The following is a 26,186-nucleotide window of genomic DNA, read 5'->3' on the forward strand; positions in this document are numbered from 1 at the left end:
TGCAATGATGCTGCATGATGGCTGCATTTTCTTAAAGCTACTTAAGGTGCCACACATTCTCTAAGGTGAGGCTCAGTGACTTGCTCAGTCAAATGGCCCAGACACAGGCTAGTAAGTGATTAAACCAGGATTCTCTTCTTACCCAGGGGCCAGTAATCCTGCTATCAGGCCCACTGTCTCTTAGACAGGTTAGAAATGGGTTTGAATCTTTATTCATTAGTTGAGAAATTCTCATGCGGTTCTGTATCCTCTCTGAACCCCACTTTCCTCATTTATAAAATAGGGATAATAATCCTTATACTACTATCTTCACTGGGATGATTTAAGGAAGGTCCTTTGTAAGCCTTAAAGGTATTTGGTGCCAACCTACCTTTCCTGCCCTATTACACATGAAGCCATTCCATGAATGCTCCTTCATGTGACCCCATGCGAGTTACTTAACCTTTGTTGCCTCGGTTTCCTCTTCTGTAAGATGAAGATAATAATAGCACCTACCTCCCAGGGCTGTTGTAAGGATCAAATAAATTCATCCATGTAAAATGCTTTGCAAACCTTACAGTGCTATGTGGTAGCTATTATTGTTGTTACAGCTCTCACAATCCTTTCTTTCCTTTAAGGCTCAACTCAAATAGCACCTTGTACACGAAGCCTTTCTGATCTCTCTGCCTCACCTAGCTCCCCATCCTATCCCTTTGCAAGATCGTTTCCAACAAATCACCTTGTATCTATTTTATATCTATTCCGCATAGACCTAAAGATCTACATGTTGTCTTCTCTGCATGGGTAATAAGCTCCTCAAGGGTTAAGGGAAGTTTCACTTTTGCATATCCCTTACACGAGAATAGTGTACAGCATACAGTAGGCATTTAATAAATGCTTGTTGATAGACTTATTATATGTAAACTTGAGTAGTTATCATTATTATTATTGCTTCTTATTGTTCAGTCATTTTCCACTGTAGGCCACTCTTTGTGACTCTATTTGGGGTGTTCTTGGTAAAGATATGTGTTCTTGGTAAAGATATAGGAATGGTCTGCCATTTCCTTCTCTAGCTCATTTTACAGAAGAGGAAACTGAGGCAAAAAGGGTTAAGTGACTTGCCCAGGTTCTCAAAATTAGTAAGTGTCTGAGGCCAGGTTTGAACTCAGGAAGATGAATTTTCCTGACTTCAGGCCCAGCTCTCTATCTACTGTACCAACTAACTGTCCCATTCTTTTTGCTACTAATAACAATTCATAAAAAATTGAGACATTGGGTGACATTTTAAGATCATAAAACTTAAAGCTAAAGGAGAAGTTATCCAGTTATAAATCAAAAAGTTATCTAGTCCAACCCTTTAATTTTCCAAATGAGAAAACTGAGGCCCAGAGAAAGTGATTTCTTGTTCAGAGTCATACAGTAACAAAGCCAGAATCTGAACCCAGGTCCTCTGACTCAAAATCCAGTGCTCTTTCCAAAGCCTGCTGCACACACTGGTCACTTGTTTCTTGATATATTTCACAACCAATGCTCAAAATGGTTATGTGTTAAGCTTTAAAATTAACATCAAGGCAGTTCATTTATTACAGACTTTATAAACAAGCTGCATGATGGTCAACTAAGCTTGTCTAATTTTGTATGACTTAAGTAGGGCAGATGACAAACGTAAAAAATATTTTCCATTCTGATGGCTTTAAAAGGCCATTTTCTGATGTAGGAGTACAAAATCCGGTTGGTGCTAACCATTGTGTATTATATCACTGGGAAAGGAGTTGTTCCTATTTATGCTTTAAAAATGTTATTATTTTAAATTGCCACTAGAAAGGAATCTTCATTGCTTACATAATTCACATATAAGCTAAATAATACTGACATATATGAGAAAGAAGGTTTCTTATGAATAAGCTCATGTGTCCTTATGTGGTAGGGAAGGGTAAAGAAAAGTATTGAAGGAAAATTGTCATTGCTCACTCCCCCTCCTCTGACACCAAATTCTGGATGCCAACTGGTTATCTACCACCATGTATGCCAAATTATAGTTCAAAGACTAAGTGGGCACTTTAAGGTAGAGCCTTTGATGATTAAATTACCAGGTGGGGAAAAGAGATGCTTTCTCCCCTGCAATTCATTTTAAAAGTGAGATCTCACAGATCACAGAAAAGATTTCAGAAGGATGAAGAAATGGAGGAAATAGAGGCTCACACAAGGAAGTATATAGGTAATAAGCAGCATCATTGAGAGAGGAGAAAGGGTGTATCACAAAATATCAGCTATAATAATAGCTAGCATAATAATATGCTATATTATAATAAGCATTTAAATATCATATCAAAGCATTTTACAAATCTTATCCCATTTTATCCTCATATCAACCCCAGGAGGGGTGTACTCTTATTGTTCCTATTTGACAGGTGAGGAAACCCAAGTAGATAGAGGTTAAATTAATTGCTCAGGGTCACACAGCTACTAAGTGTCTGAGGCTAGATTTGAACTTAGGTCTTCCTAACTCCAAGCCCAATGCTCTATCCACCATGCCACCTAAGAAATTCTATACTCAAAGTGTGATTAAACCCAGAAGACATTATGCTTAGTGACTCTGTATCTTCTAAGAGAGCTTTAAAGTTGGTTAGGCAATCTGTCTGAAGAAAGAGGTGTTCATTTACCTAAAAGTTTAGCCAGTGCAAATTATGGCTCAGTTTAAGAAATAACTTCCTAATAATTATAGCTTTCTCAAATAAAAAAGAAAAAGAAAAAGTGTAAAAGACATCCTTGAGAGGAGGTAAGTTCCCCATCACAGGATATGTTCAAGTAGAAAATAGATAACCACCTATAAAGTGTTTGGATTGGATGATTCCTAAGATCCCTCCCAATTTTGAGATTATGATTCAGAATATCTTGTAGGACAAGACAACATTCAGAAGGCAATAAAGTCTTGTACATGAAAGAGACTGACTAGAATCACATAAACTTAAATGTTGAGAAGGACCTTAGAGAACATCTGGTCCAGTTTACCAACAACAACACAGCATAACAAAATACCCTTTCAGTAGCTTCCATAAAATGGCATTTAGCTGCTTCTTGAACATGTACATAAAGGTGAACTCACAGCTTCCATTTTCAGGAAGCTTTGTTGGAAATATCTTCGCTAAACTGAGCCAAAATATGTGTCCCTATAACTTGTACCTTTCAATCCTCATTCTCTCTAAATCTGTGGTTCTTAAACCTAGTTTTTAAAAATTCTGGGAATTATATTTCTATATAATTGATTTCTTTGGTAATCATTTGCATTTAAAAGCCTTATTCTGAGAAGCGGTCCATAGGTTTCACCAGCTGTCAGAGGGGTTCAGGACACAAAAAATGCTATATTTCTACATAATAGCCCTTTAAAAATCTGAGTAACCATCATGTGCCTAACCCAAATCTTTTCTACTCCAGTCTAAATACTCCCAGTTTCTTCAATTGCTCTTAATGCCAGATACCGTCACCATTCCGACTGCCCACTGTAGAGTCAACTCAGTTTTTAAATGTCTACTCCTAAAAATATAGTCCCTCAAACTAAACACAATATTCTAGATATAGATGAATCTATTCAGAATAATGTGGGATGACTTCCTCTCTCATTCTGGACATAATTCCACTAGCTTCTTTTTAGCAGCTTCATTACACTGCTGGGCATCAGACAGAAGTCAGGAGACACAGATCCTTTTCCTAGCCCTGCCATTAAATTACTGCATGACTTTAGGCAAGTCACTTAATCTCAACCACTGCATCCTGGGCATCACCAGTTGTAGTATTGACTTTTGTGCTGACATTGGACTTCAATGACCCTGGAAGAGAGAATGAGGCTTATGACTTGGCGCTCTGCCTCACTTGAATCCGACTCATGTGTAAGTCAAGACATCACTCATCATCCACTATTTTACTTCAACATTGTGATGTCATTCGTTGATCTTCTTTTAAAACAAAGGACAAACAACAAAAACAGCAACTTGTACAACAGCATTGGATTAAATAACTTAAGGGATCTTTTCAGCTATGAGATTCTACAACACATAGAACTGGCAAACTAACCTTTTTATGATGCAAGAAAAAAGAGGTAGAGGAATTACATTCTAGCAACTTAATATGAAGCTGCAGAACTAAGATCAGAAGGTTAAATGTTGATTGCTACAACAATGCTACCTCATTTTCCTTTTTTAACAGCTTTTGCAATCAACGGGTTGAAATATTGTATCACACACCTGCATAATAGGAGAATGTTCTTTTGTTTCGGTCAAAAACAAACCACCTTTTTTTCCAGGTTTTAATTTTTCCACCCATCTTGATGAGAAAGCCCCGGCAGGTCTTCTCTGTGATGGACACGTGGTAACAGGTTTCTATATTGTGGCCAGCAGTCTCTACGTGGCTCCGCAGATCAAAGTCTTCCTTCCTAACAGGCAGATAGCGAGTCAAGGGTCGAGCCTACAACAGAGCAAAAGCCATTTAATCTACCATAGTAACTATTTGCATGGCTTCAGGCTACACATGCCTCAATGTTGACCTCCTTTCTGAAACCAAGTGAAAAGCCAAACATAAAAATTACTGTATGTTAGAATTTTGAGAAAAAAGAAATCACCTAACATATGCAGACATAAAAGGCTTAAACATTCAAACATAAAATAGTTGAGAATATTGATAAAATATTTTAGTAGGATGATGTTAGAGTGATATAGGGAGAAGGAATAAAGAAGCAATCAAATAACAAATATTTAATAGGTACCTATAGGAGCAAAGTAGTGCCTGCCCAAATGGAACTTATGTTCTTTTGGAGTGGGAAGAGGAATACAACATTTGTTCATAGATAATAAAAAGAGCATACACACAAAATAAGCACACAATTTTCTACACTCAGGAAGGCCACTCAGGAAGGACCTCTTGAATGAGCTGAACCTCTAAGGGAGCTATAGGAGGAGGGAGAGAACTCCAGGCTGTACGTATTTGAAGACACAAGAGATAGGAGATGGACTGTTGTGTATGAATAGCAAATAGGCCAGGTTTACTGGAATGCAGAGTGAACAAGCAGCCAGATTGTGAAGGTCTTTAAATGACAAATGGGGGAATTAGTATTTCTTATAGAGGCAGTAAGGAAACTTCCTGAGTGGGAGATTGACATGGCTAGAGATTCATGCTTTAAGAATATCAATTTGGCAGCTGTGTGAAGAATGTGAAGGATGGATTGTATTGGGGAAAGAATGGATTCATGGAGCCAAGTAGGAAGCTATTTCAGTAGTACAGACAGAAGTGATGAGGACCTGAACCAAGGTGGTTGTGGTTATAAGTGATAATGCAAGAAGGGGATACATGCGAGAAATGGGGGTAGAATCAGATAAAGTCAGGAAGACGGTTCTTCCATAACTTGAAATAAGAAAACTGTCATTCGGAAATAGTTTTGTAGGAAATTTGGTTGAGATAATATAGGGTGATGAAGAAGAATGTCTATGTAAGATGGCTTCTACAGATACCAATTATTCCCTTTGTGGTATGTCCCGTACCTTATTCTTGTTACTCTAAAAAGAGACATATGTGATCATCCTTAATCTACTCTACAAGCATTACTCAGTCAATGAACAAGCATTTATTAAGCACTGCTGTCTGCTGGGCACTGTGATAAGTCCTGGGGAAACAAAAGCAAAACCAGCAAAAAAACAGTCCCTGCTCTCAAGGAATTCACAGTCTGCAGAACACCCCAAACGGAACACCTCGATTTATCAGTCTACAAGACAGAATTCAAAGGCAGAGATTTATTTATCCAAGGAAAAGTTAAAAAAATAGTGAAATTCAAACTTGAAATTAAGCAGCCAATAGGATTTGCAACCAGAAACATTGTGGCCTCAAACTTCTTCCTGGGTATCAGTTGCCTCATCTATAGAATAAGGGGTAGAACAAATTGTCTCAAATGTATCTTGCAGCCCTAAATCTTATGGTCTTATAAGATACATTAAAAATGCTACAGGAAGAATTCCTGATCCTTACCATGTATCTATTTTGTATATAACTAGCAATAAATCAACCAATAAGAATTTATTAAGCCCCTAATATTTCCCAGGCATTGTGCTAGGTGCTGGAGATACAAACACAAAGAAAGAAACAACCTCTGCTCTCAAGAGGTTTACATTGTACATATTTATGTTAATGTTATCTTCCTTAGATAGATTGTAAACTCCTTGGAAAGCAAAGACATGCTTTTTCTTTTTATCCCTAGGGCCTAGCATAGTGCCTGGCTCATGGTAGACACTTAGTATTTGTTGAATGATTGTTTTACTACTAATGATCTGAGATGCAAATAGGGGAAGAGTCAGGCTGGCCCATAAGGCATACACCACTGTGGTCACAAACACAAAAAGCTAGGCATCTGTAGATAAAAAAAGAAAAATAAATAAAACTACCCCCAGGCACCTAGACTCAGCCAAAACTCTTTTTCCCTTATGCAAATTCAAAGGAAGGCTGAAATGATTATTAAGTTCTTGGGTCAGTGGGTGGAATAGAATGACCTAATCATACGCAAAACATATAATCAAGATTAAGAATAAACTTTGCATCTTGGCTTGCCAAAATGGTGCGGCTTAGCTTTATTGCTCCATCAGAATTTGGCAGAGGGTTGGCAAGCAGAAGGAAAGCAAGCAAGTACCAATTTCTAGCTCTCCTTCCTAGAGCTTCCCTTCAGCTTTGCAGAACTTCTGCACCAGATAATGGCACTGGCTTTGGGGAGGGTGGAACACCACAAGCCTTTCTAAGGCATCCTTATGATGATTTCAGGCTTCTAGTTCTCTTGTCCCATTCTTCTGGATACCACAGGCCTGAGAGTTTTCAGTGGCTTATTAAATGTAAAGAAGTGACTTGGCATGATGGTTAAAGAGCTCACACTGAAGCCAGGAAGACCTAAATTTAAGTCCTACCTTTGACACATATTGGCTATGTGACCCATGACAAATCACTTAACTTGTCAGTGCTCTGGGCAATTCTCTAAGACTATAAGTTACAGAGAAGGCATCAACCTGCATGAGTAAAGGAACTTTCCTCACCTGGGAGTTCTTCATATGAATTAAATCACAAGTTCAGTCCCTGTATCTATCAAAGGTTACATAAAGATAAAGCCAGGAAGATGGTTATTCTAGAACTTGAAATTAGAAAACTGTCCTTCTGAAATGGTTTTGTAGGAAATTGGTAGAAATAACATAGGGTGATGAGGAAGAATGTCTATTGAAAGAAGAATTTCACACTTAAAGAAATCATGTTTCTAAAGAAATTGAATGTTGTATAACCATAATGACCAAGAACGGTTCTTAAGAAGACATGAGGAAATACATCTTTCCCCATTTTTTGAAGAAGTAGGGGGACTGAGTGTAAAAACTAAAAATAAGAGAAATACAAATTAAAGTAACTCTGATGTTCTACCCCATATTTATCAATAGGTTAAAGTTTCCTGTCCACAATCCCTTGATTGACAGGTAGGTTAGCTTTCTTGACCTGATCCCTCCCTCCCTACTTTCTTTTTGACACTACTACAATACTCCTACAACTGCTACTCCTCGTCCTCCTCTTCCTACTACTACTACTACTACCACAAGGGATGCTTCACTGGACAGGGGAGGTTTGAGGGATACATTTGAAAATGAAGGTGATATCAACCAATCAACTAACAAGTATTAAAGGCCTATTGTGTACCAGGCAGTGTGCTAGGTGCTAGAGATATAAAACCAAAAGAAACCAATACAATTAAAAAAAACCCATTATCTAATTCCCCAGACTTGTGGCTATCCATCTTATCTTCAGGAAAATGTTATTTGGTCTGATGGAGCACACCACACATTAAAGAATGGTTAACATCACCGCAATTTAGCCCTTTAGAATATGCAAGCTTTATAAGGAGCTCCAGTGATGAGAGGAGTGTCTGCTCAAACTATACTTTTACAAGCTGAACCCAGTAATTTGAAGAAAATGGGTGCTTAATTGAATTCGGTTTCCATTCAGTAATGCCATGAACATGTGTGGTTGACTATAGCAGTGATCAGGAGAAGTAAATGTGAGTCTGGAAGAATGATTCTACTCCTCAGTTTTTGGCATTCTGAGTGATGAATTCATTTGAAGCCAACACTCATCAACTTTCCCTCCCTCCTACTCTGCATTACGAGGAAGTCTAGGCATTACGTACTTTACAGTAAAGCTATTTACTTCCAATTAAAAAAAAAAAGATGTTTTCCCTGGTGATGACTCTTGCTTACTGCCTCCCCAAAAAACCAACAACAACACAACCACAGCCACAACCAAAACAAGCCCACACCAACTATGTATAAGTGAAGTTAACCCATAAGCTGAGGATTGTTCATTCAGGGAGAGGGCACAAAAGTGTGAAAGAAGGTAAGTCATGTCCTCTTACAATAGCATGGTAAGAAATCAGGTCTAACTTTTTGGTCCATTGATGTGGTATCCTTCCTGCAACAGGAGAACAATATGCAAAATCTCAATAAGAGTCTCTTAATTTAATTTAGTTACTGAGTTGTAGAAAGGTAATAGATATAGCATCATAGATGTAGAGCTAAATGTGATCTTAGAAGTTTTCTGGTCCATCCTTTCCTTTTACAGATGAGGAAAATGAAGATCAGAAGACTTAAGTGTATTGTCTAAAGTTTTACTGGTGGTAGGTATCAGAGCTGGGATTTAAACTGGAGTCCTGACATTAAATCCATAATTCTTTCACTATACCACATCTATTTCTTAGGTACAAAAAATGACAGATTGAAAAATGCAGGCCGAACAGATAATCTACAAGGCATTTCTTTCCTTTTAAGCAATTGCCACCCCCCTCCAAAAAAAAATGAGTTTACTAATAAAAAAACTAGTTACTTGAAAACAAGATCCAACAAGTAACTTTATTTATAAGATTCATTCCTATACTATAGCACAATTTTTGAATGACTGATATTATAAATTATTGCTAAGTATTCAAAGTACAAAATGTTTAGATAAAAGAAAACTCAAGGTGAACATCTAAGAATCCTAACAGTTTCAGAACATGTATTATTAATATGTGAACTATGAAAAGGCCAGGGGCTCTAACTTTAATTTTGCTATTAAATGAAGTATATGATTTTAGATGGAACATGCTACATCTGAAAGGTTCTCAAAATGGAATTAATTGACAGCAATTGACAGACCTAGTGCCTTTTTTGCAGAAAGTACAAATATCCACTATATATGCCACCTCATTTATCATCATCATGCTCTTACGAATGAAAGGAAAGCAGTGATTACATCAGCATTTCATAGATGTCAAAATGGAGTCAAAGAAAGGCTATGCTAAATTACTTGGCCAGAGCCACATGGTTTCACTGCCCTAATTAGACCCTATGTGTCCCATTTTCTGCACCCTGCCAACCTCATACAGCACCATATGTGCCACAAGGTATGGCCAAGGAGAATGTTTTGATGTATTTCTTAGAAATGGATTCTCTCACTCATGTTTTCAAAGTTGTACAAAGAAATACTTACTTTACTTTTCTGACATATTTCTGTGGGTGGGTAGGAGAAAAAAAAGTCCCCTGTCCCTAAACCTCCAAGTTCAACAACTAATTTCCAAATATCTGACTTGGCTTATGAGCTTCTAGAACATACACAGTAGTTCACAAATAGTTCTTAAACTCCTATCATACTGCAATGGAAGAACAGTTAAGAATTGTCCTCTGCTTTCATAAAACTTACTTGTGTCCAATAGATACAAATCTATATGACACACAGGTACCTATGATACACCATAATACAGAAGGGCTAAAGAAAGTGTTATTTGAGGTCTGAAGGTGAAGACTGTAGGGAAACAGAGAAGGCTTCCTGAAGATGGTATTAGAAATGGGCTAATCTAATGCAAATCTTAGCCCACAGAGGAACACAGATCTTAGAATATGAGCTCCTTGAGATTAGGGGACTGTGTTTTTGCCTTTCTTTGTAACCACATTGCTTAGCACAGTGACTGTTAGGTAGTAGACACTTAATAAATACTTGGTGATTGACTGACTTACTAGAGCTGGAGAGGACATGAGGGGCCATTTAGTACAACTCCCTCATTTTACAAGATGGGTAGGAATTCAATAGGAAAAGAAGAGGAGGCTGGACATCATGAGCAAAGGCATGAAGATAGAACAGTGCAGAATGTGTTCAGGGTAACTCCCTAGCTTAATTTGGCCTGATGGCAGAATTAAGGGCAGGAAGTTGTATGATATAAGAGTAGAAAAATAGGATGAGTATAGATCATGGAGGAGCATGAATGCCAGGCCAAGGAATCTGAGATTTACTTAGGCAACAGAGAGGACCCGGTGACTTTTCAGCAGAAGTCACAGGACGGATCTTTGCTTACCTAAAAATTATCCTGGCAGATATGGGTAGTTTTGGATGGCAGAGAGTATAAGCTAAAGGAGTTATTAGTAAGCTACTGAAATATTTCAGGTAGGTAGTAATAAGGGCCTACAGAGTGGTGGCAATGAGAATAGAGAAGAAAGGACAGAAAAGGATCGTGGCATGATAGGTGAAGAGCAAGCAAAAGATGTTAGAAACTTTTTTGTTTAAAAATTAAAAACAAACAAAAAAGGAACAAAAAAACCACCCCTTCATAGTCTATGTATGCTTGGATATTATGTATTGGATATGTATTGGATATTTCTTTTCTTTATGATAGAATGATGGCTTTATAGTGATAGTCCAAAAAAGACATTCTTCTTGTTAATATAGAACAAATAACATGACCACAAGAGGGCAATATACTCTAAATTTATCCAAATTTAATAAGTATCTGACCAACCTGTGCTCTTTGCTTCTCTCGTATTTTTACTTCCTTTTCAATTAGCTTTTGTCTTTGGCTAGTTTCTTCTTGTAATCTTTTCTCCAGTAGTTCTCGACGCCGTTTTTCTTCTTCTAGAGCTCGTTTTTTGGCCTCCATTTCACGTTCCTAAAGACCACCATACCATGCAAAGAATCACTGTTTTAGAGTTTGATATTGTTACTCACCCAAGATAATCTTGTAAGCAAATACAACTCAAATCTTTCTTCTACGGTGCTTGATGAGCATAGTGGCAGTGCAGTATATAACATAAAGAATGCTACTTGGAGTCAGGAGACCTGTGTTCAAGGCTTGGTTCCAAGACTTAATAGCTGCGTAACATCAAGCTAGTCACTGAGCCTGAGTTTCCTCATTTGTGAAATGAACATAATACTATCTATTTCATAGGACTATTGCAAGGAAAGGTTTTAAACTTGAAAGTATCATAAAAATGAAAGATGGGAGCCATTAGTGGGATTTCTTTCAACACGATAAATTAGAATAACGTAACTTGTAAACAGAACTAGGGTTAACTCCTGGGATTACTGAAAACTGAAATTCAATAACTGAGCATAACTGGGATCTACGTATTGCTTCTTATACAAAGAGGAAGCCTTTAAATCTCTTCAAAGTTATTTCATTGTTATGACCACAAGGAAGGATACTCTCTCCTCAAGGTCAAATTGTCATCCAAATTCTTGTTATAGGAATTACCCTTTGAGTTTTTCACCCCAGTTGCCTGCTACTAATTTAAGGATATTAGTATGATTGCTGTTATACTGCTTCTTGGCTAATATGAAAAATATAGAGCATATTCATTCAAATTCTAGAATGGAATGGGGGAGAGAAAGGGAAAGGAAGGGCCCTCTATAGACAGATAAGGAGATATTTGGGGGGCTTCTCAAGCAACCCTAGAGAGAAATAAGGGCACGGTAATCCTATTATAATAATATTATCTTATTACACATTATTTACTTGCCATGTAACATAATATTAATATCATTAAATAATATTAATATGTGATCACACATTATATTAATAATCTTGTTGTTCCATCTTTTCAGTCATGTTTGATTCTTTGTGACCCCATTTGGAGTTTTCTAGGCAAAGATACTGGAGTGGTTTACCATTTCCTTCTCCAGCTCATTTTATAGATGAGGAAATTGAGGCAGATAGGACTTGCCCAAGGTCACACAGTAAATGTCTGAAGCTGGGTTTGAATTTAGGTCTTCCTGATTCTAGCCCCGGCATTCTATCCACTATGCCACCTAGTTGCCCATATTAATAATCAACACGGGCTAAAGGTAGAAGGGAAAAACATGAAGAACATAAAATCTCTTGGAAATAACACAACTTTGTCATTTATCAAAAAAAAGTTTCACTTTCTATGTTATATTCCCCCTAGCTTCTGTTGACTGTGATTTTTATATTTAGAATCATAGAATTTCTGAATTGGAAGGGATCTTAAAGATTAAACCTATCATTTCAACAGAGAAGAAACAAGGAGCCCAGAGAACTTCTTGCTTATCATTTATTTAACTTATTTAATTTAAGATCATGGAGCAGCTAGGTGGCTTAGTGAACAGAGTGCTAGCCTTGGAGTCAGGAGGACCTGAGATCAAACCTGATCTCAGACACTCACTAGCTCTGTGACCCTGGGCAAGTCTTTGGGCAAGTCACTTAACCCTGTTTGCCTCAGTTCCTCATCTGTAAAATGAGTTGGAGATAGAAATGGCAAACCACTCTAGTATCTTAACCAAGAAAACCCTAAATGGGGTCATGGAAGAGTCAGATTTGACTGAAATGACTGAACAACAATAACAACAAAGTTTAAAATGATTTATTTAACAAAATCATACAGCCAGTTAGACAAATGAAGATCATTTCATTCCCAGCTCTGAGCTCTTTCTACCACATACACCAAAGTGGCTCTCTTAAATGGATACAGATCACTTACCCTAGATTCAAGCAAACGTGTCTTTTCAGCATGAGCCTGTTTCAACAGCCTCTCCATTTCTTCTATTCTGGCAATATTTGATGTGCTGGCACTGAACAAATCAAAGTGAATGGTAAGGATACCATTATAGATTTAGAAATACCATGTTTTACATATATGTAAAATATAGTATTTCAAAGATTTTCTAGTTTAGTACGATAAATCCATAAAACACATTCAGGATTGTCCCTGAGACATTATTTAGCAACCAATGGTATGAATGGACTCTATGCAGATTATAGACAATGCCCATATGCAAGATTGGTATTATTTAAAAGTAGAAAAGTCAGTAAATATTACAGATTATGAATATACCATCTGGAAGCAAACTAATATTATAGCACAGTATTTGATACCAAAGACCTCAACTGTGTTGGTAAGAACCACTCACTATTTGATTAAAAACTATTGGGAAAACTGAAAAGTAATCTGCCAGAAATTACCATCTCACATCCCACACCATAATAAGCTCCAAATGGATACATGACCTAGATATAAAAGGTCACATCCTATGCAAATTAGATCACAGGGAAAGACATACCTTTTGTAACAACATCTAGGAGAGAACACTTAACCAAATAAAGTACAGTGAAAATCGTAAGAGATAAAATGGATTTTGTCTACATAATTTTGACTACATAAAATTGGAAATATTTTACAGAAACAAAATCAACGCAGCTAAAATTAGAAAGGAACAATATGCCAAGGAACAAATCTTTTGGGCAAGTTTCCTTGATAAAGGTCTAATATCTAAGACATATAAGAGCAAGAGCCATTCTGCAATGGATAGTCAAAGTATATGAATAGACAGTTATAAAAAGAAGAGAAGCAAGTTATCATCAGCCATATAAAAAGGCTCCTAATCACTAACAATAAGGAAAAAAACACAAATAAATACAACTCTGAGCTTCTACTTCACAACCAGAAAATTGCCCAAGCTGTCAAAAAACAAATATGACAATTGCCAGAGGGGCTGTACAGTGGGGTTGTGAATTGATCCAGTTATTCTGGAAAGCAATTTGGAATTACATCCAAAATGACTAACTGATATATCTACCCTTTGACTCAGTGATATACTTTTACCACAGAGATCAAGAAAGAGGAAAAGAACTCATATTTCCAAAAATATTCAAGGAGTACTTTTTGTCATTAAAAAAAGATGGAAACAAAGAGGAGTGCCTATCAATTTGGAAATGATCTAACAAATTATGGTATATAAATATAATGGCATATTATCCTGCCATAAGAAATGTCAAAGGGGGCAGATTCAGAGAAACCTGGGAAGACTTGTATGAACTGATGCAGAGTGAAGTGATAAGAGCCAGGAGAACAATTTATACAATGATTATAACATTGTAAAGAAAAACAACTTTGAAAGACCTAAGAACTCTGATCAATGCAATATCCAAGCAAAACTCCAGAGAAATGATAATGACACATACTTCCCATGTCTTGCAGAGAGGTGATCAACTAGAGGTGAAGAATGAAACATATTTTTGGATATGGACAATGTCTATACTTGTTTTTCTTGATTATATTTATGTGTTATGAAGTTGGCCTTTTCTATTTCTTGGTGGGTGGGGGAAACTGAGGGAAATAGGAGATAGTGATTGTCTCATCCCCAAATGAATAGAAAAACAAGCTCATTAATGAATCATTTTTTTTTAAAAAAAGTATAGAATAAAAGAATATTCAAAGGGAAACACAGATTAGCGAGACAGCTTTGGAACTTGATCCTTTTCAATAGCCCTATTAAGTATGTAGTACTTTACTGTACTGTACTGGTAGGCCCACTTTACAAATAAGGAAACTGAGGCCCACAGAGGTGAAATGATTTATCCGAGGTCACACAGCTTGGAATTGGCAGGACTCAAATCCAGGTTTTGGTTTTTTTTTTTTCACTCCAAATCAGCAGGTAGTATTTAGAAAATAGCCATTCCCACTAGCTGCCAGAGGAATTACTAGATTGAAGAGTTCCATTCTCCAATATCCCTAGACTAGCCAGATTCTGCAGGGACACAAAAAACCCATTAAATCTTCACCATTATTAATGCAGAAATTCTTCTTTCCTTTAATGGAAACAACTGGTTGTGGGGAGGTAAAAAGGGAAAAGCTCCTCTCCTTGATATAGCAAGACAATTTAACACCCACTGAATGATATGCCATCTTGTATTTACATAAATGCTAGCACACCTCATTTCTGTATCTGGATCCCCACATTCTCCCCTACCACCCCCCCGCCCCAAGACATTTGCTAAACATTCACCAGCACATCCCTGTACTCAGGCTACAGAAGCAGGCCAGATGACGGAGCTAAGGGACTTCAGGCCACAGAGATGGGACAGCCTGGGATGCCTGGTGGTCCTCCATCTCATTAAAAGAAAGTATTGACTCCCATCTCATCCAAGTCCTATGGGTAGTAAAGTAACTTAGGCTAAAGAGGGAGGCACTCAGGTATTGGTAAGGCACCATGGAATTTCATATAGGTCCTGGGTCTGCCATGGCCTGTAAAAGTTGGAGTCTTCGGTGTCCGCAGTGGTAGACCAAAGTACACTGTTATCAGACTGCAGAATTACAGTCATTCATTCTTTTCCATCACTTTCAGTGCATAATATTTATGGTATAAATCCATTGGGATAAGTCTTTTCTTGTGTTTCCTACAGATCTGGATACTAACTCTAGGCCAGCTAAGTTAATAACTATTATTAGTAGTAATAGCGATGATGCACATACTGAAGTTGTGCATCAGTGTCCTGACTACTTTGCTCCATATGCTCATGACCTCAGGATCTTCAGTGGAATGGAAAATTTACACACCATTGAGTCTCAAAATCTCCTGGCTTTTAACACATTATTCTTCATTTCAAGCCACGTGCTTGTTTCACAGTGAATGTCTTGATGCAGAAGAAGCACATTTTTTCCCCTTTATCACATAACTTTTTGGCAGCAAGTGGTATCCTTGTTACAAAAAGTGATGTCTCAACAAAAAATGTGAAGGTCAAATGTACCCACAATGTGACAGAACACTACATTTCCACAGGACATTTCCTGTGGCATAATAAACCACGAGACTAAGCTCATGTCACCAGAATTCCAGCACAGAATTACATCCTTAATTTATATATAATTTGAGGGTACGCTACTATACAATTAAACAAAAATCATACCAGAACCTTATTTTCTACTCTTTTTTTTCCAACTGGGCTTCAAAAAAGAAAACAAGCATGACATCTCCCTAATCTAGTCTCTTTTGTCTTAGTAGACAGTTTTTTTTTAAAGGGCATTCTTATTGTGTTTTCCTGAGATAACTTTCTTAATGCAAATTCCATAGAGAGGCAGTGTAGTGAAAGTGGATAGAGTAAGCCGGTTCCAAAGCCAGGAGGACCAAGATTCAAGTCCGGATTCTAACACACACACAGGCTATATGACCTTGAGTAAGTCGGCAAGTCCCTTAAGCTCCCACTGCTCTATGTGACTTTCTGAGACTAAGGGACAGAGAAGTAAGTCCCAAGAGTTTCTCAAATGGAATTTCCTTTTGCCAATAAAATCACAGATCCAGTTCCTGATATCTACTAATGAAATATGCATTTTCTATCAAAGAATAGAGCCCTAGGTATGGTGGAAGGCACAATGAACCCAAGTTCCCTTTGATAGAATGTAAATGCTTTGAGAACAGGCATTGCTTTATTATTATTAGTATCATTATTATTAGCAAGGAAATCAGGGTTAAGCGACTTGCCCAGGGTCACACAGCTAGTAACTGTCAAGTGCCTGAGGCCAGATTTAAACTTGGGTACTTCTGATTCCAGGGCCAGTGCTTTATCCACCATTTAAAAAAAAAATGTGCAATCAGTGACTTCAGTGGTATATGGTACATAATAGGTGCTTAATGAATCAAATGATATTAAATGAGATAACTTCTATAAAGAATCTTATAAACTTAAAGTAGTATGTAAATTATAGCTATCAATAATATCATTATTAATAATAAAATAATATTAAATACTTGATTGATATTAAAAACATCCTAGCTCTGGTACTGACTAGCAAACATGACTGGGTCAGCTCTGCTCAATGCTCTTTTAACAAGGCATCGCCACATATGACCACTAGCTAGGTAGTCCAGGTAAGTAATAGAGTCTGCTAATTTTAAAATTCAATATATTTGGCATTGAGAACACATAATCTTTCCCTTCTCCTTTCAAAGATATCTTGCCAATAAAATAGGGATGGGAGATGGGTGGTATATAGCCATAGGGTTAACCACTCCAGACTGCTGTAACATAATTTTCCTCTTTAAGTCTCTAATGCAGCCTTGGTAAGAGCACTTTAGGAGGTATCGATAGTGCTTAAGCACATTCTTTTACTTTCAGGAAAAAAAAAAGATAATTCATACCTCTTCAACTGCTCTTATTGAGATCTCAGAGTTATTTATCTTATCAACGAGAGGATATTATGTGAAGGTAGAAAAATATGTATTTATTCTTTGAAACTAAGTAAGAGACCTTACAGACCCCTTAAGATTCAAGGCCTTTTCACATAAAATTCCTATCTAGCCACATGTTCCATATACTGTTCTTGTGAAGCTGCCTTTTCCAAACCTAAGAGCAGGGCTTTACACTTATCCCCATGACATCTCATCACATAGAAACCAGTCTATTCCTTGTCTCTCCCCACCCCTACCCTCTCTGAAGTCTTTGAGGATACCCATTCGGTCATCCAGCAGGGTCAATGTCTTGTTATTTGTAAGAAACTCTGCAGGCTGCCATCAAGACAAAAACAAAAAGTCCCTGACCTTGACAAGCTTAAATGCATTCATTACCCCTTCCGTACTTCTGGCCATCTGCACATTTGATAAACAGCTCTTTTGTGTTTACATTACTGAAATCTGTAATAAAGAACTACTTCTCTGTCTCAGCAGCCAATTCAATGGGAAATTGCCAGTTACCTGATAAAGTGAAGGTGACAACAGACACTTTGATACAAAAAGGTCAAGTGACCAAAATCTCACCAATATTATTTAATATAACAAGAAGGTTATCTTTTCCAGCTCCCCTAGAGAAATTTAATGTTTTTTAAAAAACGCCACTGAATATGCAAAGTATAGGATTTTTGAGCTGGAAGGAATTATACAGATAATTTGGTTTAAGCCCTTTGCTTTACAGATTAGGAAACTGAGGCCAGGATATTACTACATAACACACATCCTGTGATGTGCTTGAAATCATAAAATAGCCTTCATGTGTATGTACATAAGCATACACATATTTACACACACACATGCACACACACACATACATAGTATATATGTTTATACACAATGGTTCATATTGGGTACTATGCCAGGAATTCAAATATGCTCCCTCTTTTACCACTGAGGTTTTTTCCTATCATTTCTACTAGATAAAACATAGTGAATCATCATTAAATATCTTATTATCCAAAAACGTCACATATCAAATCATTAGATTAATGTTGCTTGTGACTAATTGCTAAGGGTTTATAGTTTTATGCACATATTTGGTGGAAATATTTACTTTAAATTGTAATACAAAGAACACAAACAGGTAATTTGGTGCAGCAGAAAGAGCATTAGCTTTGAAGTCAATAAATATGGGTTCAAATCCCTGGCTTTGCCAAGTTAGGCAGTCATTTAATTCTCTGGGCCTTATCTTTAATATCTTGATTTCTTATAAAGTCACTAGCTTCCACTTCCTCCAATCTAATTTTTAAGGGAGTATTTTCTTCGATGGTCTTTTGGACCTCCTTTTCCATCTGGCCAATTCTGCCTTTCAAGCATTCTTCTCCTCATTGGTTTTTTGGAGCTCTTTTGCCATTTGAATTAGTCTGTTCTTTAAGGTGTTATTTTCTTCAGTATTTTGGGGACCTTATCTTTAAAAGAAGAAGTTAGAAACAGATGATCTTCAGCTCTTGATCCTATGCTTATGACCCTAGAAATCTTCAAATTGACAAGGTGGGAAATGTTCAGTTTTTCAATGGCTGCTGAAACCTTCACAAACACAACATAATCCTGGTGCTATTGAATTTCAACCACTGAGTGACGTTCCCTTTTTCTTAAAAACTCTGCCTTGCTGCCAGCTGTAATCATAACTTCTATGACTCCATCAATACAAATGCATGCCTACATGGTTTAAAGTAGTCCCCAAATTTCTTTAGTGCAAAAGATGACTAAGAGCCCCACCACAGGAACACAACTTATATTATCCATAATGTGAACTCAAAAACTACCTACTTCAACCACTGTCTGGAGAGTTAATATAAATAAAATGTAATACATGGTGCCACAAGAGCATATGTAAAATAATTCCTCTGTTGAGTCAGAGCTGACAAAGGCAGAAACCAATCTGCCTGACCTTCCAAGGATGCATGTACAATTTCATTCAGCCTTTCCTGAGATTAAATGATTATTACCATCATTTCAATCTAGCAAATAATGATCTAAACATTAAGCTTCAGACTTTCCATCCTCTCCCTTCCCCCCACCTTCATGAATTCTCGCTATTTTGATCACAGCAGGACAGCACTGACACTATGTAAATACTTGTTCAATCATTAATGCTGGAAGTGTAATAAATTGTGCTGTAATTATTCTGAAACAGCAGCATCTATTCTCTGCTCCCACACACTGTTTCTTGGCAGCATTGTTAGGCTAGATTGCCTTTGAAATGATTTAGTTTTTGATTTCTAAAACCCTACAACCCATGGGTTAGTCACCCTAGTGCTTCATGAAGCTTAGTAAATGACCCACTAAACAAGGTTATGTTGCTTTTTCAATGGATATTTCTTTCTGGGGTGATCACCTCTGGAAAGGGAGGAAACGCCCTAAAACTTATATGCTGATATCATTTCCAAAATGCTTTCAAACTTCAATCTTGTTTTATTTTCATGAAATTCCTGTATGGAACAGAAAGGAGAGCATTATTGTTTTAATTTTTATAGACAAGAGGATCAGGGCACAGAAAACTTCCTTAAGGGAGCAGAAAGTCAGCGGTTAAGTCAATATTCTCAGCACAGTGCCACTATAGCTAATTGTAGGTGCTGCTCATCGTTCATTCTTGAAGAGGACCAATGATGTCACAAAGGTGGTATCTTCACATGAGCATGAATTGGATTTGTGAGGCAGAACTGTGCAAAGTCATCAGCCTTGCTCAGTTCTCCAAACGCATCAGAGTCCAGCGGCAAGACAAAAGTTAAGACGACTGGTAATGGTCCAGGATGCAGTGGCCTTTCTATAGATCATAGTATAGTAAAAGACAGGTGGGTTTGCAGCCAGAATATGTGGGTTCAAATCCTGGCCTTACTATTTATAGGCTGTGTGGCCTTGGAGAAATCATTTAAGTATTCTAGGACTTAATATTGTCATATGCAAAATAAGATAGTTGGAAAACGAAGGAGTTGATCTGGATGCTCTGTTAAGATTTTTCCAGAGAAAAATCTTCTGCTGAAGCTATTATTTCCATTGACATATTTTGAATTCCTGGGGTCTGTGGGACTGGGGCCTCTACAATTCAAGCTCTGAGATATTAGGGTCTGTTTGTTTATCTTGATTTGAAGAGCATCCGGTAGTACAACAGAATTTGAGATCCAAAAGAGCCTTAGAGTTCATGTAGTCTGACCCCCTTATTTTACAGATAAGAAACTAAGGCCTAGAAGAGTTAATCCATTTGCCAAGGTCACAAGGTAATATAAGACTAGCTAGCATTTCTACAGTGCTAGAAGGCTTGCAAAGCAATTTACACACATTAGGTCATTTTATCCTCACCACAACCCTGGGAGGGAGGCACTATTATTTCTCCAATTTACAGATGAGGAAACTGAGGCAAATAGAAGTAAAGTGACTTTCCCAGGGCCACATAGATAGTAATAAGTCCCTGAGTCAAGATACGAGCTACTGCACTGCTGACCCCAGACTTCCTACTCTATCTACCACAGTACCACCTAGCTACCTTCATGATGTAAGCAGGCACTTAAATACAGCCACAGATGCCCTAACTCAACTAAGTAGACCAACTAATGGCAACTCCCCACCCACAACATACATCAGTAGAAAGCACTAAGTCAACCAAGGGTTTAAAAAAGAGAGAGAAAGAAAAAACATGTTGAGTAGTGGCTCACAAGAACATTTCAATTCATTCAGATTCTCACTGGAATCTTGGAACTAATAAATTTCTCCACTACCAAATTTCTACCTATTCAGGATCAGTCCTTCCCACACTGACAAAATGTCCTTTCAGCACATCTTCTACCTTCCTATGTTTCTAATCCTTGTTAGCCAAAAGTTGCAACAACTTACCCCAATCCCTTTTTCCTGATATTTTCTCCTGTACTTCCATCCCTATCTAGTTCAATTCTATTTTTTCCAGGTTCACTTTCCCTGGTTATACCTCTACCTGTCTTTTCCACCATGCCCTTTGAAATCACCTCTCTAATTATTATGAACATAATCAGCCATGCCCTGTTATTATCTTTTAAGTGTACCTTTCCTCCTCACACTAACTAAAATTCTTCCTAAGGATATCACAAATCCAGGACCACAAAATCATAGGATCACTGAAGTTAAAGCTTAAAAGAGACTTTATAGTTGTTCTCCTTATGGAATCTTGGAGTTGGAAGAGACTTCAGAGTTCTATTCCTTCTACAGAATCTCCAGCCTTCTTTGAAGCCCTTTAGTGACAGGAAACCTTGTACTTCCTAAAGCAGTCAATCTCATTTTTCAGGTCTTCATTACCTCTGCCCTGGACTACATGGCATCCCAAGTAACCAATCTCATTGCCTCTAGTCTCTCCCTGCTACAATCCATTTCAAAAACAATGGGAGATTAGCCTTCCAAATTCTCAAGTCTGATCACTTTACTCCATTGTCCAAAAACCTTCAGTGTCTACCCTTTTCCTACCCAATAAAAGTTAAAATTGGTTGACTGGTATTTAAAACTCCCCCTAATTTTTACCTAGCCTGCTATTTCAGCTTATCTCACACTATTTCATACCCTTAAATAGTCTATGTTTTAGCCAAATAACATACCCTAACATACCCTGTTACTACCTTACTGCCATCTTTGATCATGTCCTGCTTCACATCTGGAAATATTTCCCCCAAACCCTATGCTACTATATTCATTTGCTCTTGTATGCTGTGTATCTAATATATTCCATGATTGACTTTTCTATATTTTTGAAACTAGAAGTAAAGTTTTAACAATTATTATTTACAACCTTGCAACTCTGGTACTGTCAGTACCCCTTCCTAGGATGATTCTTTTGGAAACTGTGCAGAGGATAGACTGGAGAAGGGAACACAAGTAGGAGGCTATTGAAATAAGTCTAGTTGAGAGATGTTGAGAGCCTGAACTAGGGTGGTAGCTATATATGTGGAGAGAAAGGGACTGACTTGACAGATGTCATGGAGGCAAAATCATCAACACTTAGCAACTGAATGGATGTGAGAAGTGAAGGAGAGGTAAAAGTTGAAGGGGACTCTCAGGCAGTGAACCTGAGTGACTCAAAGGGTGGTAATACTCTCAACTGAAATAGGGGAAGTTTGAAAGAGAAGTGGCTTTAAGTGGAGTTTTAGTCCCAAATTAGGAGAGTACCATATCATCTGGAGCAACCAGATTGGCCTCAGAATTCATTAAGTGAAAGCATTAGGAGCCAAGTTCAAATCTTGCATTTGATACTTACTAATTATGTAGCTTTGGGCAAGCCATTAAACCTTCCTGAGCCAATAAAAGGAGGGGTGTTGAACTAGCTGCCTGCTAAATTCTCTTCCATTTCTAGAGCTATAATCCTATGAACGTCTGTCCCTCCTACGATGTCTGGCATCATACCATCCTTTAAGTTCTGGCCTTCATGAGATGAATTCATTGTGCGACACTTTGCTTATCTCAAAGGGACAACACAGATGCAAAATGAGACCAAACAAACCAAAAAAAAAAACTTTTAAGTATTCTAATGTTTGGTTTTGGCTAAAATTATATTACTAAAAACATACCCTAAGAACTGTGAAGGCTCTGCCTCTAATGTTAGCATTTGCTGCTTTGTGGAGGTAAAGTAGTGGCTGAATAGACTACAGGGTTTCAGTAGATTTAAGTCCATTGGTTCCATCTAGTTAGACCCAGGATAAAATCATGGAATAATTGAATATAAGGGGAGAGTCTACTGTACTGCATCTCACATCTAGTAAGGATGGCAGGGCACAGATAGAAAATGAATGTAAAAGACCACATTTCTTTGCCTGGAAAACATTTCCACAGGGCCACAACATTTGGACTTTAAAACTAAAACTGACTTTTGTTGGAGGGGTTCAAGCATTTGAACCAGCGTACGTGATGACAGGTCTTTTAATGTATAGTTTTTACTGAATTCTTTCCTTCCTTCCTTCCTTCCTTCCTTCCTTCCTTCCTTCCTTCCTTCCTTCCTTCCTTCCTTCCTTCCTTTCTTCCTTCCTTCCTTCCTTCCTTCCTTCCTCTCTTTCTTTTCTTTTCTTTCTTTCTTTCTTCCTATCTTTCTTTCTTTCTTTCAACTTCTTTGTCATAGAAGATAGATAGTAGAGGGGGGGAGGGTGGATACAGAGGAAAAATCCATAAAAATGTACTTGAAAAAAACTTGACCTCCAGTAATGGCTTTGCTTATTGAAATGAACAGATGTCTTTTCCAAATCAGAAACCGTACCTGGAGATATTGTCAGGGGAGCAAGCAGAAAGGCTGGTTTCCATGCTGTCAGAGCTATCCATACTCAAAGTATCAAAGGCATGATCCTTGTAGCTATGATCTGGGTACTGGAAATTATTCAAATAGACATTTGATTCAGATGCAGTTCGGTTGTAAAAATCAGAAGATTTCTGCCTTTGTCCTTCATTCATCTGTTGGTGATTATACCCTAAAAGAACCACATACAAAAAAAAAAGTTAGTCTCTTTCATTTTTCAGTCTTGAGATCTCATTAAAAAGAAAAGAGCCTATAAACCCATAGGCAGCAATCAAAAACATCTGTTAATGAATTCGGAGTCCTGTTCTAATTTGTTTCTAGGCAGTTATGATCAAAGAAACTCAGTGCACTCTCACACCTCAAGCAAAAGATAACTTGAAGAAGAGGCTTTATGAGAGCCTTCTCTTAAGGATAAATCCCAGGATTCAGGTTGCTCATTTCACAGACTGCTCCTGGATAGCTCCTACCCATTCACTTCAAGCTCATGAAAACTTTGGACAAATAAACCCGAAAGGACTACAACCTAGCCACTAAAGCATCAAGACTTTGGACTGCTCCCTCTAGAGCTGTTTTAAGTGACAAACTACCAGGAGGAAATCTGGTTCAGAGAGTTTCCATGGCTTTCATGGAATTGAGAGGCAAGAGGAGAGTCAGCATCCTTTACCACCACTACTACAGATAGTCAAGAGGATCAATTTGGGCAAGTCATGGCGCCTCTCTGGGCCTCAGCTTCTGCCTCTGCAAATTAAAGGACTTGGACTTTATGACCTCTAATGATATTTCAGCTCTTAAATTTAGATCTTGTATTTTCCTTCTTTCTTCTTTTTCAGTTTCTCTCAATGACCTGGGATTTATCTTTTTTAAAAAAATTAAAAGGTGATCCTCCCCATAGAAACTCTCCATCCTACTCTCACCTCAGTCTTAACATTGAGACATCAAAATTTTGGAAATATTGTGGGCAAAGGCAGGTGACAAGACTGTGTGACAGAACAGCACTAAGAACAGCTGTTTCATCTCTCATCTTAGATCATGAGAACAACAGACCTCTTTGAACAGCCTATAGTGAATTCTTGTCATTTTTAAAAAATGCTCCTCAGACTATTTTAGCCTGATGATTTATGCTTATGTTATAAAACACTTCCCTTCTAACTTGCCCCAGCTATAGCCAATGATGAGATATGGTTTCACCAAAATAGTAGTTTGGGTCCAGTTCCTTCTTAGTATTAATTATGCATGCTAATGTGAAAAGGTGGCATGAAAAAATTAAATTCCAAGTTAATTAAACAAAACAAAAAACCCTCATCTTAGCTGACATTTAGTTTTAATGTTCTTCTTTCATCTAACGCTTCCATGGCCTGATAAATTTTCAATGAGGGCCACTGACAACTTCACAAAACTGGCTGACTTGATCTTCAGCTCTTATTCTCTCCTGCTTTGGTAAGGGGCTGATGCTACTGTTGTTTGTCCTAGGGTGAAGTGGCCAAAAGACAAGTAATAGGAAGAAGGAATAAAAATTCATCTCAAATTGATTCACCAATGAGTTGACTATTTTTATAGCAATTGACTATAAAACTTCTATTTAAATAGCAGCCATCTCAACTTTAACACAGTATTACAGTCCTAGACATCTCTTCAGAATGCTGATTAGATCCATGTAGAGCATTCATGCTACTAAGTGGTTTGGGACATTCCAAGCAATAAAGTGAAACCTTTACTCTTAAAAGTTAAGTAATTTCTGGGGAAACATTAACGCCTCATTGATATAAATTGTCATCGTGCATTGAAATTCTTCCAAAAATGAACAAATCAAGTAAGACTTAAGGGAAGGCAATGAAATAGAAAGCATATTATGAGATATAATGAATTTTCATCATATATGCATGGAAACAAAGTCGTGGCTTAAAAATCGGTGGATCTTTGTCTTAGAATATACCAGAGGGCAGAATATTGTACTACTTCTTTAAATTTACCTTTGATATTTGAGTCTTTGGAATGACTAATTGCTCCTTTTAAAGTATTTTCCATGATTCATTATGAAAGCAGAAAAAAAGAATTATTTGAAAAGATCGTACAAATGAACTTTCCTTTGGCCTTTCAACAAAGGCTTAGTGCTCAGAAAATTTCCGACAGGCCTCAGTCACAGTAAAGAGATTTCCTTACTTAGCAATGAAAAATGAATGCACAAGATATACACTAATGTAGTAGAAAATACATAGGAGTGAGTAATGAAAGGTTTTATTTTCTTCTTTTCTTTTTAAAATAAGGTTGGTGTGATGTCACCCTTCCTCTTCCTGAATACCAATGATTTAAGACAATCCATCATTTGCACAGCAATTGAGATTTATTTTTAGGAGCAAAATATCATTTTTATATTTCTAAATGCACCTGACCCACAGCTGCTGTGCAAAAGGCTTTGTTTGATTTTAAATGTAATGAATTATGTAATTGTGAAATGTATAAGCAACAATCAACCTTCACTGCGTCTTAGTGATATAGGCAGGTTAGTAAGATTGCCTAATTTTTAGAGACATTGAGGCACATGTAATAATAATAACAGCCAACATTTATACAGTGCTTACTATGTACCAGGCACTAGGCTAATTACTTCACCATCATTGTCCCATTTGGTCCTCACAACAAC

General features: G+C 37.4%; 1 protein-coding gene across 9 annotated transcripts in view; it reads right to left on the reverse strand.

Moving 5' to 3' along the window:
- The window catches only part of PHLDB2 (pleckstrin homology like domain family B member 2), a 150,090-nt gene that overhangs the window by 6,748 nt on the left and 117,156 nt on the right, over nucleotides 1-26,186 (reverse strand). For all 9 annotated transcript variants that reach the window (XM_036747558.1, XM_036747557.1, XM_036747555.1 and 6 more), the window contains 4 exons: nucleotides 23,510-23,717; nucleotides 12,783-12,873; nucleotides 10,808-10,954; nucleotides 4,221-4,440 (listed from right to left, as the gene is read on the reverse strand). In XM_036747558.1, coding sequence (XP_036603453.1) covers nucleotides 4,221-4,440; nucleotides 10,808-10,954; nucleotides 12,783-12,873; nucleotides 23,510-23,717 — 666 coding nt within the window. The remainder of the gene's footprint in view (nucleotides 1-4,220; nucleotides 4,441-10,807; nucleotides 10,955-12,782; nucleotides 12,874-23,509; nucleotides 23,718-26,186) is intronic.

The sequence above is a fragment of the Trichosurus vulpecula genome, chromosome 2 (assembly GCF_011100635.1).
Source record: "Trichosurus vulpecula isolate mTriVul1 chromosome 2, mTriVul1.pri, whole genome shotgun sequence".
NCBI lineage: Eukaryota > Metazoa > Chordata > Mammalia > Diprotodontia > Phalangeridae > Trichosurus > Trichosurus vulpecula.